The sequence below is a fragment of the Anneissia japonica genome, unplaced genomic scaffold, assembly GCF_011630105.1.
Source record: "Anneissia japonica isolate Jap-2015-1 unplaced genomic scaffold, ASM1163010v1 scaffold13104_len81497_cov225, whole genome shotgun sequence".
Taxonomy (NCBI): domain Eukaryota; kingdom Metazoa; phylum Echinodermata; class Crinoidea; order Comatulida; family Comatulidae; genus Anneissia; species Anneissia japonica.
The window spans coordinates 23,226-35,047 of NW_022738494.1; the positions used below are offsets into that span (position 1 = coordinate 23,226).

General features: G+C 35.5%; 1 protein-coding gene across 3 annotated transcripts; it reads right to left on the reverse strand.

Moving 5' to 3' along the window:
- Positions 1–256: 256 nt before the first annotated feature.
- On the reverse strand, positions 257–11,004 carry LOC117117591 (Bardet-Biedl syndrome 2 protein homolog). Of its 3 annotated transcripts, none has more exons than XM_033261938.1 (18): positions 10,851–11,004; positions 10,097–10,252; positions 9,211–9,432; positions 8,970–9,095; positions 8,483–8,623; positions 7,846–7,950; positions 7,637–7,723; positions 7,064–7,199; positions 6,208–6,347; positions 5,742–5,864; positions 5,462–5,559; positions 5,069–5,176; positions 4,643–4,769; positions 3,918–4,046; positions 3,375–3,512; positions 3,033–3,145; positions 2,095–2,243; positions 257–1,699 (listed from the first exon to the last, which is right to left on the reverse strand). In XM_033261938.1, the coding sequence occupies exons 2-18, from the start codon at positions 10,211–10,213 to the stop codon at positions 1,599–1,601; spliced, it is 2,160 nt and encodes a 719-aa protein (XP_033117829.1). In that variant the 5' UTR covers positions 10,214–10,252; positions 10,851–11,004; the 3' UTR covers positions 257–1,598. The 3 variants fall into 3 exon arrangements, with proteins under 3 accessions (XP_033117829.1, XP_033117827.1, XP_033117828.1); XM_033261936.1 differs by having other exon boundaries at positions 10,097–10,284; positions 10,851–10,999; XM_033261937.1 differs by having other exon boundaries at positions 10,097–10,281; positions 10,851–10,978.
- Between the last annotated feature and the right edge of the window lie 818 nt (positions 11,005–11,822).

Here is an 11,822-nt window from a genome sequence, read left to right on the forward strand (position 1 = left end):
TATCTGTCTTGACATCCACTTATGATTAATATAATTAGTACTTAGTGTACTATAAATATTTTTTACAATTATTTTTGTATGCCTATAGCACTGTGACAGGCCTATGCATCAACTTTGCCCTGCAATAGTGATTCACTACAGAGGCTATCGTGAGAGTTCCAACACCCCCTGCAGGCAAACAGTCACTTTCCAGGAAGCGAACACGGAGTAACTTTGACAAGATACTACAAGTAATGAACTGGGTCAACATACGTAATAAGATACAGATGTCCAAAATATTTAATGTCAAATCCACTTAAGTAGTTATGTATCTATATATATATATATATGCTATTTTATCTCTCTGCTTTTCTATTAATTAAAATATACAAGATGGCCAATGGTACAAGTACTCTTTAGGATTAGCATGTTTTTCTGATGAAGTAATATATATTTACATATTTGCTAATATGTTTTGTCTTAACATTATTGGATAATATTTCCTAATTTACAAACATTTTTGAACAACATATTTACAAAACTACTACATGTACAGTGTGTAAACATTAACACAAACAAAATGAAACTAATCCTTTGTACTACAGACTCAACATTCCTCAACTATTGCTACCATATTGTGTCCATGGTTACTATAGAAACAATTTCTTATAAATAATCTGCAATAATAGAAAATCAATTTAAAATAATTTCTTGGGCAGCTGACTCTCCATGAGTTATACATGTAATCAAATTATACCTAAGTTCCCCTGTAGTAGTGTTGTACCTATTGTATGTGCATTGGTTGAATAAATAAATGAAATAAAATATTTACAATAATAGTATCAAGGTGTTTAACAAGTACTTTAATTACTTCACTTACGAAGTGATTTGAATTTTCTAGGAATATAGCATCACCATAATTGATAAGAGGTGGGGTAACTTTACATGGTCAAAGGTCACTTAATTGGGTCAAACTTGGCTAGTGGTTTCAATGTTTCACCACAGAAAATATTCATAACCCTGTCTTATAATTATGCGTAAAAAAAAAATAAATTTCACTATCACATCTAAGACAACTAAGCCCATTTCAGACAGATTTAGCCAGCAGTTATGATGTAATATTACCGATTATGGTTTAAGGTCGCTGCTCCAAAACTCTGAAACACTCTTCCCATCAATATACAGTAGGGGAACTGTGATCCATTTCCTTATTTAAGGCCAGACTTAAAACTTCTCTTTTCTCATCCATCTTTTCTTTTTTTTTTTGTGGTTTTTGTTATTTCTTTTTTTTTGTCTTCATCTTACAAGTTTCTTTTATTATTTGTTTAGTATTCTATTGGATATTTGTTGAAAGTGAATAGAGACCTAGTATTATGTGCTATATACAAGTCTACAACCATTACTATTATGGAAAAGTCCTCCCTGTCTGAAAAGAGACAGTACTGTGTAGTTGTCTCAGTCATCATGGTCAGCCAACTCAATGTTAAGTACAGAAATACATTACTTGGATATTTCAACAGATTTCTCACACCTAATCTGACATTCTGATCAAACCACACTGCATTGTGGTCAGCATTAACTGATGAACAGGAAGTGATGTACGAACAGGTGCATGATGGTTACAATGATCCTGATTTGATGATCTTGAATAGACTGTTAATGTTGTTGGTTTTTATCGCCTGCCTGCAAGCTGTAATTACCTGTGTTTTGTGCTTGCCAACTGAAAAAAAAATATAAAATACGTTATTCTTAAGTTTATACTTGAAGTGATTGTCACATGGCCTGCCACATCATATATGGTATTACCCTACAAGTAGTTGGTTCACATTGAAAACAGTGCACTCATGGAATTAGACCATAGATCAAATCTAATAAAATCTCCACTCCATAAGCCTTGTAAATTGGCTTAATTTTAAAGCATTGATAATTTCATTTATTTATGAGAACACCTGAATATCAGGGTCACCCTCAATAAATAAGGTTTAAAAATTTGCTTACAGGAGAAACAAAATAACAAAATAAAAATGAATCAGTGTATATAAACACAAGCAATAGTGACAGTGACATTAAAGATATTATCTAGGTCAAATGAAGATGAAAGAATTCTACTGATACCTCTAAGCTGACCGGCTTTCTGAATCGTTTGATTGACAAGTTTGAGGCAGTTCAACAACTCTGTGTGATTATTGCAGCGAATCTTGTAGCCGTTGACTAGATCTTTATTCAGGTCAAATAACTCCATGTAACCTTTACGCATGTTTCGCCTGATTAAAGATGAAAAGGAAATTACACAACATGCTTCTGAATTTGATTCTATTGAGAAATATTCACTCACAAAAAATAGTGACATTTGTTGCTGGGTCATTCATTACAATCTATGATCAGGATTAATTATATAGTGATTATTAGTATGTTTATTACCGTATTATTATATTTTTATAATGATTATTTTTATTATATTGTTATTATCGAAGGAAGCATGCTGCAGAAATTCTCTCCACACAGCACTCTTCCTGTATCTGCACAAAATGTAACAGAGAAAGCCACTCGAGCATTGGACTTCACACCAAATGATGTCAAATACTCCAGTCTATCAAAATCAATCTCATTCTTTTTTCATCTATTTGCATTTTTCATTATTTTACTATTGTTATTTTTATTGGTATTGTTGTTATTATTTTTACTATTATTGTGCTATCGTTTATTATTAAATGAATACTATGGCAAAAATTAAATGCATAAAAAAATTAAATAAGTGAACAATAAAAAAATAATTCTAAAAATGTATATCCCTCTCCATGGGTGCCGGATGCACTCATTCGAGACTGGGCTGCCGATGATGATGATTATTATTAGTATTACTGGTTCCACTATTATATTGTATTGTTTTATGTTTTTATATCATTATTATTATTACTATTATATTATCATTATTACTATTCTTACATTATTAATATCATTTTAAATCATTATAACAATTATTTTTATATTGTAATAATTTATCATTTATTACTGTTCTTTTGCACTTATTTTACAAACTTGTTTACACTTACATATCACACATGAGCCTAGCATCTTCAGCCCTAACGACCAAACTGCGGATGAGGTTCGAGTGGTCGGCCATTTCTGCTGTAAGTTTCTGTCTGACAGCGTGATATTCGTCCACCTACAAAAAAAACTCAAAATTATGATTGATCACAGTAATGTACAGTAACTAAGAGGAAAGAACACCCAACCCCAGAAATTTTGCCCAAGTCCCCACTTTGCAGAATCATACTTCATATCACTTCATTCTCCAGCTCGCATTAATATGTCCCCATATTAATACCCCTCATCTTCCCCCATGGATGGTTATGTCATACTACGTCTTATGTTATGCTGCCCTCTGTTCTTACCTTCATCAGCACATTTTTCAGGTCCTCCATGTGCATGGGGAAATCTGCTGTAGACTGCAGGTCATCTAGGCCTAAGAATGATGCCAGACCCTGGATCAGATCCCCTGCCAAGTCCATGTCATTGGTCTTGATTGTGATCTACAAAAACAGTCAATGGTTACAGAAAAGTTAAAGCCAAAATAGGCTGATGAAAGAACTTTATAATTATGAAGTGATGAAGATGAAATATATAGATAATGATGGTGATGTTGATGATGATGGCCATTATGACAATATAGTGATGATGGTTATGATAGTGATAATAATCACAATGACAATGATAATTTTGATGATGATGGCAAGGACACTGAAAATAATTGTGATCACAAAGAATATTTTAAGACAAAAACAATGAGAGGCATTTTATGAATAGGATGTAAGCCTTTATTGTTATAGCAGACATGTTTTGAGAAACCCTATTTTAATTTGCAACTTCCACAACTCACCTCTTCTGTTTAACCCATAACCAACCTGTCATTTTTTACTAGAGTACCCATAACTCACCTGTCCATTTTGCTCCATCTTGAAAGCAAGCACACCTGCTCCTCTTAAAGACATGAATTGTAAATCCAAGTTGCCATCGGCAACCAGATCCTCTTCAAGGAGGAAATTCTGATTCAACCACATTACAACCTGAAGAGACAACAATTGACCAAAATGGAGTGTCAAACTTGACCACTGACCAATCAGAATACGGCCAGGGATACGAGTCTGTCCTACAAACACATGTTTTGTCCCACAAATGCACATGTGTGCGAATGTGTTTACGCTGTTGTTTTGTGGGTCCTTAGCAACAATATCCAAGGGGCGGGGCTTAGCGGAAAGATCCATTGTCAATCATTAGCACCATTTATTATAATTAATTTTCCTTTTACTTGAATTTTCATGTAAGCATTGCTTGATGCCTTACATATCATCACTTTGAAGATTGGTACAGCTATTATTTTTTCTTAAATTTGTGATGGATCGCAAAGCAATTACTGTAAAACCTTGAATAGAAGCACTGGCCTTTCTTGTGACTTTTGGATGGCCTTGAAGCCTATGCTATTTTGAAAAGAAATTCATAGGATTCTTTTCAAGATGGGCTTCTTTTCAAGGCTACTTTCGGTAACTAAGATGTCAATTAAGCTTCTATTCAAGGTTTTACAGTATGTGAATAAGCTGGACTACCACATTTCAAAATCTAAACATCCCATTCATATTTCATGATTCTGGGTCAAACTACGTACCCGTTGTGTTCTCTCGTTGATTGTTAAGGTCACTGAACTGTTTGGTTCCTCTTGCTTCACTTTGCAGATCATGTACATGGAGAACCTCGGCAGCTGACGGGACAGCTCAAACACGTGGAACTGCGTACTGAAAGAAATACATCCCATAATTATGTAGCATTGTTTATGTTTCTGGTAACTGACGAGAAAAATGTTTTCTTGCTCTGATTTTCCATGAAAAACTAATATTTCAATCTCTGTCCAGACCATCAAATTGTCTTTGACAAAAACCTGTTGTATGCCCATATATAGTCATCATGTGCCTATATATGGTCATGATGTGATGTCATCATGACCATATTTAGGCAAATCACATGTTTTTGTCAAATAAAATGTGAGACAGGGCTTTAAAGATTATTAGCTCAACCCAAGACATAATATCATTACCTGTGCTTATGGCCAACCAGTGCTTTGATGTGGAGGTCCACTGGGATGTCCTTGGGTGGAACAATCGGAACTTTGGCACATTGGGTCAAGTTGACTGCGGATGGATGACTTAGGAAACAAGAACAGCTATTTATTATATTATAAAGTCAAAGAGTTAAATGTCATATGCAGTAGAAAACACCCATATGGTATTGATGTTAAATGCTAAGCTGTCTGTATAACAGGTGTTTGCATTTTTTTTACTAATCATATTACGCTGGCTATGCAAAGGGAGATTCATATTCACACATACGTTAAGGACGTAGGACTTCTCTGTAAAGATAATCTAAATATTGATATACAACTCTATGTACAGGTATGTTCGTTTTTTTAATTTAATTTGTTTACACTTACACAACATGACTTTCACCCTCAAATATTCCCTCTGCAAAAATCAGTACTGCCCTAATGATCATCTCATTTGTGGTAGAAACAATCAGTTCAACGTGTGGCTAAGTGTAAAAAAAAAATGAAAATGTTTTTAGAGTTTTTTAAATACATGATCCTATAATTTATCAGTCCAAAATCATTTAAGAGGGACCTACAACTGTAGAGTTATGTTTGTCAGACTTAACAGATATTATTTGATCAAACTTCGTTTGACAGCGTGCTTGTTTCAGACATCATTACTTACAGACTTGCCATCTGTTCCGGGGTTAACTGCCAGTGTTGTTTGGAGTTGAGTATTGGCTGGTATGATACCCATCTGGACCTTGTCTAGGTCTCCTAAGCCAGATGGCCTCTCCTCATGGGCAGCCTATAATTATTAATAAAATAGTAATAATCATGTTTTGCATTTTTGTAACACTGCTACTATTATTCAAACTTCTTCATATCATCGATGGAAAAAGTAAATAACTGTACACAAAATGTAACCCAGTCTGCTTTCTGCCTGTCTCTTATACACATCTAGATGTGTATAAGAGACAGAGACATGCCACTGGCACCCTGGGGATTATTCCCAGGTTTGTTTAAGAATTCAGCAGAGATTAATAATTTCAGTATGTTGTTTATTAAATCCAGAATTATTATTATTATTATTATTATTATTATTATTATTATTATTATTATTGTAGAGAGCTTCATGGCAGTTCATGTACCCTTGCATTAGCTTCATAGTTCTTTAGTTCCAGTAGTAGATTTTGTTTCCTCTGGCTGAGGTCTCTGATGGCTTCTTGCTCCATGTTTATCTCCATCAAGTTGCCTTGGACCTCCTTGGAGGCTGGCAGATAGCCACGAACTGTGAGGGAACAAGTTACATCAAGTTGAATTCCAATACTGAAAATATTCCAACTTCCAGTCATTTGTTACACTTATGTGTACAGTACATTTACTATGAGAGAGTGGATAGGGTTTGGGAAGGGTGAGGTAGATATGAAGATGTGGGTAGAGTCGAATTTCTTCCAGAAGTGGGTTTATGTATATATTTATATTTTGTTTTTAATGTATTGTTTGTCGTTTTTGTCATGGTGTGAATTGGTGTTCCTTATGAAAATGTCTTAATGTTTGTTTTCCTTTCCCAATGTACTTTTTGATGTTTTCCTTTTTGACGTGATGCTGATTGTTTCTGGTGTGAATTGGTTTTCCTTATGCAAATGTATTTGTTTTCCTTTTCCAAATGTACGTTTTGACGTTTTTCTTATTTTGTCCTGATGCTGATTGTTGTTTTTTCCTGTGCCTTTTCTCTGTATTTTAGGTTTTCTCACTAGCTGCATTTTAATAATTTATCTTTTTTTAATATTGTTTTCTTGTAAATTTTGTGAATCTGCTTGCAATTCAGTTATGTTTTACTGCTATGAGGTTTGATAATAAAACCAGAATGAATGAGTGAGTGGGTGGTCAAGAATTGTTTAGATCTGTGACTCATTAAAAAAAACTATTATGCAGATTTTTTTTTTTTAATGCTATTGACTATTTGTCTATGGCATATTTTGAGTTACATTTTTAGTTTCTTACCCTCTCCTTCAATAGAACAACAGATCAATTCTGTGTTGCCATCCATGCGATAGTCACCAGTGACAATACCAGCCAATGACACTGGAAAGTTATCCTTAAACACAACTTCACCAGTACGGTCATTCCTGGCATCCACCTATAGGCAGGTATAAAGAAGACCCACAAAATAATTTAATTGTTGCACAAAAGAAATTCGAAAGATATAATAATAATAATAATAATAGTGTAGTATATAGCGCCATGTCTATCTAACATCAACTATGAACTCGATCAATGACTTTCTTCACCCCTAAGGGTCCCTTCTTTTCTGTGCTACCTGGTAACCTGGTACCAGCAACTCTCATCGTCCATATGATACTAGGTTCAGTCACTGGAATTTCTATATGTATTTACTACCTACTGCCTGTCTATTTACATTTACAGTACTTATGTATTTATTGAGGTATAATAAAAGATAAATTGCAAAGCATTGCAAATACTAGTGTACAGTTATCCAATATTTATTCATGAAGCTATAATAAGTGATTCAAGATTTATTCGACTACATGAAGAAGACAACAATAACCACAATACCTTGCCGTTACTCCATCCCGTGATGAGCTCTGGTACGCCATCGTTGTTCAGATCGAAACTGATGATACTAACTGCCTGATTTTTTGACTGATTATAGTTGGGAAAAAACAAACAAACAGTAAATTATTAAATGATAGATCAGACACCAAAATATTATTACATTCATGTTTTGTCAGTTATCTAATGGTCAGAGAATAATATCCTTTTACCTTAATTCGCCAGAAGCGTGAACTCTTGTCGTAGACTCCGACCGTTCCATTGGCTAAAGCGTAACCAAACCTCCCTTGTGTCATGGGGCAAAGCCTTGTGATTGCCTGTGGGAATAATTACATAAGTGAATGACAGGTTAACAATGATAACAACACTTCAGATATAAATAAAGTTTAGATAGTGGGACTATTAGATGGAACATAACGAAGAGAAGTTCATTGACACGTAAGAGTCCTCCTTTCACTATCATCATCTTTATATTCAGCAGGTGATCAGGGCTTGAAGATGAAGTGCAGGCTCGATGATTAAGTGAGGGGGGCAATAGCTCACAAAATAAGATGATATGAGGTGATTTTTATCTACTTGAGCATCATTTTTTTTTTTTTTGCTTTGGAGGGTGAGCACTGGTTTTACTGGGGATGCCCTCCCCTAGATACGTCACTGTTTTTATTTGGATGCAGAATACATGGGATGACGTCAGAGAGCTCCTCTATTTACCATCATTATCACTATATTTATACATTAAATACATGGGAATTGGATATCTCTTGTCCCATCACTATTAGGTTTGGACATGAAATGAATATTGAAGTCGGAAATCTTCCTCTTAAACCTGCCAAACTTGGCTATACTCACTTCAGTTTCTGTCATCTCAGCAATAATTTCATCTTCTTGAAAGATTCTGATATCATAATCTTCCGAACCAACAACTAATTCATCTTTGCCGTCGTCATTGAAATCAGTCAAAGCTAAAGAACATACATTATCGCCCGTCACCTACAAAGGGTTGATTCAAACAAAAAATATATATGTTAGATATTGTCCAGGATGCGACTACCAAATGTTAAAAGCTAAAAACACACCTAATGGGACGTGACAAAGAAATTAAAAAAATATATATATATTTTCTCCATCGAGAATCAACCCCAAGACCTTCTGATACCTTTTTAAACAAGCAGGCATTGTAATTTTTAGCTTTTGTTTTCTAAGGTTATTCATGCATTTTATCACATTCTGTCTTTGAAATTCCATTTAGTATGCAACACAGACAATTAAAAGAAACAGGAATAGAGACATAAAATTTAAACAGTTTAAATAGTGTATTAATAAACATTATACTCACAGTCCAGAAAAGGTCATTGCCCTCTATATCATATCCCTGGAGCGCACAGTTACCACCTGCAATTGCAAGTGGCGCTTCAATGGATCCAAGATTTCCAATAACCACATCATTTACACCATCTGGGGCCTGAAATAAACATCAAATGCATGCTTTTATAATGTGATATTAAGTGTTTAATTTAGAAATATTAGTATATAAGTAAGGATATGAAAAGTTTCTAGAGTAATGAAATATTACTTACATCTTTATAAAATAAATCTGTGTTATTCTGGACATCATATGCCAGAATGTTTGTTGGTGTACCAACAACCAAGTGATCATGAACTCCAACTGTATCTAGTGGACCAGCAGCGAGGGCGCTCACTTTCTGGTTTATATTCAACATACTGATGTCAGAGTTGATATTGATTTCCATGCTGCGACCACCAGAAGTAGAGCGAGAATGTGGATTGTGGATGAAAACCTTAAATTTAGAGAATAAATAAGGTTAACTTAAAGAGAGAAAAGAAAACATTGTTGTAAATAAATTTTCCAATAAAGTTTAGGAAAAGGGAAAGTAAGGAGAAACATTTAAATAAAAGGGAAACTTAATATGGCCATGTATAGCAGCCTTGATCTATGCAAATGTATCCTATAATTTTGTTCACTGATTTTTCTAACAGTGAATGGGAATCAAGGGACCTAAGGACTGAGGTTGAATGGCCTAATCCCGGGGGAATAACCTAATCCCAGGGTACATGGCCTAATCCCAGGGAAATGGCCTAATCCCAGAGGTATGGCCTAATCCCAGGGGGCATGGCCTAATCCAGAGAGCATAACCTAATCCCGAGGGCATGACCTAATCCCAAGGGGACATGGCCAAATCCCAGAGGGCATGGCCTAATCCCAAGGGGACATAGCTTGATCCCAGGGGACATGGCCTAATACCAGGGGGAATGGACTAATCCCAGGGGGGCATGTTGGGGTGTTTCCTCACATATTTTCAAACTCCAGATTTTTAGCCATTTTACTCTTGTCTTATCTAAATAATATGACACATTGGCAAAAGATCTTTTGGTTGCTGCTGGGGGAGGGATAGAAGCAGTCCTAGCCACCCTTGGATCTGCCACTGGTCTTCATACGTTTACCTTGCCTGCCATTGTTGCTGCAGTCAGATTCGGATGCTGCCCATCATACTTGCCGATTGTCACCATACGAGGATTGATTTTATTGTTCAATCTGAGGGTGAATATTGGCACCAACATGGTTGCTGATGAGTCACTCACTTGCAGGTAATATTGATTCTTTTAGAAAATACAGAGAAACAAAAACACTACTGAAATATAAATAGAGAGATTTTATTAATTTATTGCAATAATTATTGATTAAAGGCCTAGGCCTACCCATTGAGAGAGGCTTACATAAGCCTAGGCATAGCCTATATTTAGTACTGTCAATGGAAAAATGTTTCCTCTCTAGCAGATGTTAAATACTTCAACTTTGCCTTTTCGGTTTAACTAGGCCTATCCTAGGCTCTAGATCAGAACATGCAAGATAGAGAAGCCCAGTTTAGTCGGCTATAGGCCTAGGCTTAGTCACTGAGTCTGTGTGTCTTACTTAGCAAGACACAATCATAATGATATCAAGGCTTTGCTGGCTAGGCCCGTACAAAGGAAATAGCCAGCAGCAGGCTCTCTCTATCCTCGACGGCTGAGCTAATAATATTAATAATGAATTATTGGCTAGGCCTAGGCCCCTAACTAATCATTCCTACCTAGCCTAGCATGTGCTGCCTTTTTGTTTGTACCTTATTCTACATTCTTTCGTCATTTATAAATGTATCTAATTGGGTATTATAAACTTATTTAACAATATTGCATAATAATAATATTATAAACTCACAAATACGGTAACGAAAGGTCAAACAAGCGTCTCGTTGCTTGGCCACCGTTGTCATTCGTCGTCGTTTTTTATTTACGCTCGAGTTTTCATGTACGTAAACGCGAAAATTCATAGAATGGCACGATTCTATCACTACACTATAATGTAAATGGATGGCGGATCGGCAAGACACAACCAACCGAATTGGAAGAATTTGATTTTTATTAATTTAAATTGTAGCCAATGTGGAGGAGACTGGGAGGGAGAGTTTGGGAATAATCAAACAGACCGAGTACCATTTATAGGCCTACATCCTCTCCCCAGTGGCGTATTTGGGAAGGCACAGGGGGATGCCTTGGGCCGGCCCTCTAACAAAACTTGCCACCGCCCCACCACTGTCGAGCCCCTATTTAAAATTTTCCAAGCAAAAACATCAGACTCAAGTAAATAAAAATCACGTCATATCACCTTACAGTATTTTGCGAGGTAGCTCTCCTTATCGAAACCCCGCCCCACAGCCCTTCCCCATTTAATTCTAGATACGCGCGCCACTGCACTCCCATAATAGGCATTATCACCAGGGAGAGGCTACGTCCTATGTCGTAAGTGAAACTTTTGGGTCTACACATAAACTGAATGAAAAAAATAATCGAGTTTAAATTAGTGCAGAAAAAGGTTTCATTATGCTCTTTGCCAGGAATGTAATAAGATGAAATTATGAGTTAATAATAATTCGTCTCATGTTTCAATACGATGCGAATGAAGTTTCGATTTTCATCAAAACTTTCTTGTAAATGATAGATAGAAATATTATGATACATAAGGTATACGCAAACATTTGATAATGATATCGTGCTTATTAAATGTTGATTCGGTATACAATATTTATCAGGGAATTCTAACTGCCCGTAAATGTAATGTGTAAACCAAACATTATTTTAAATATAGACTAGCGTGGCCTTAGAATACAGTTGGCTAGGTGATTAAAATTCA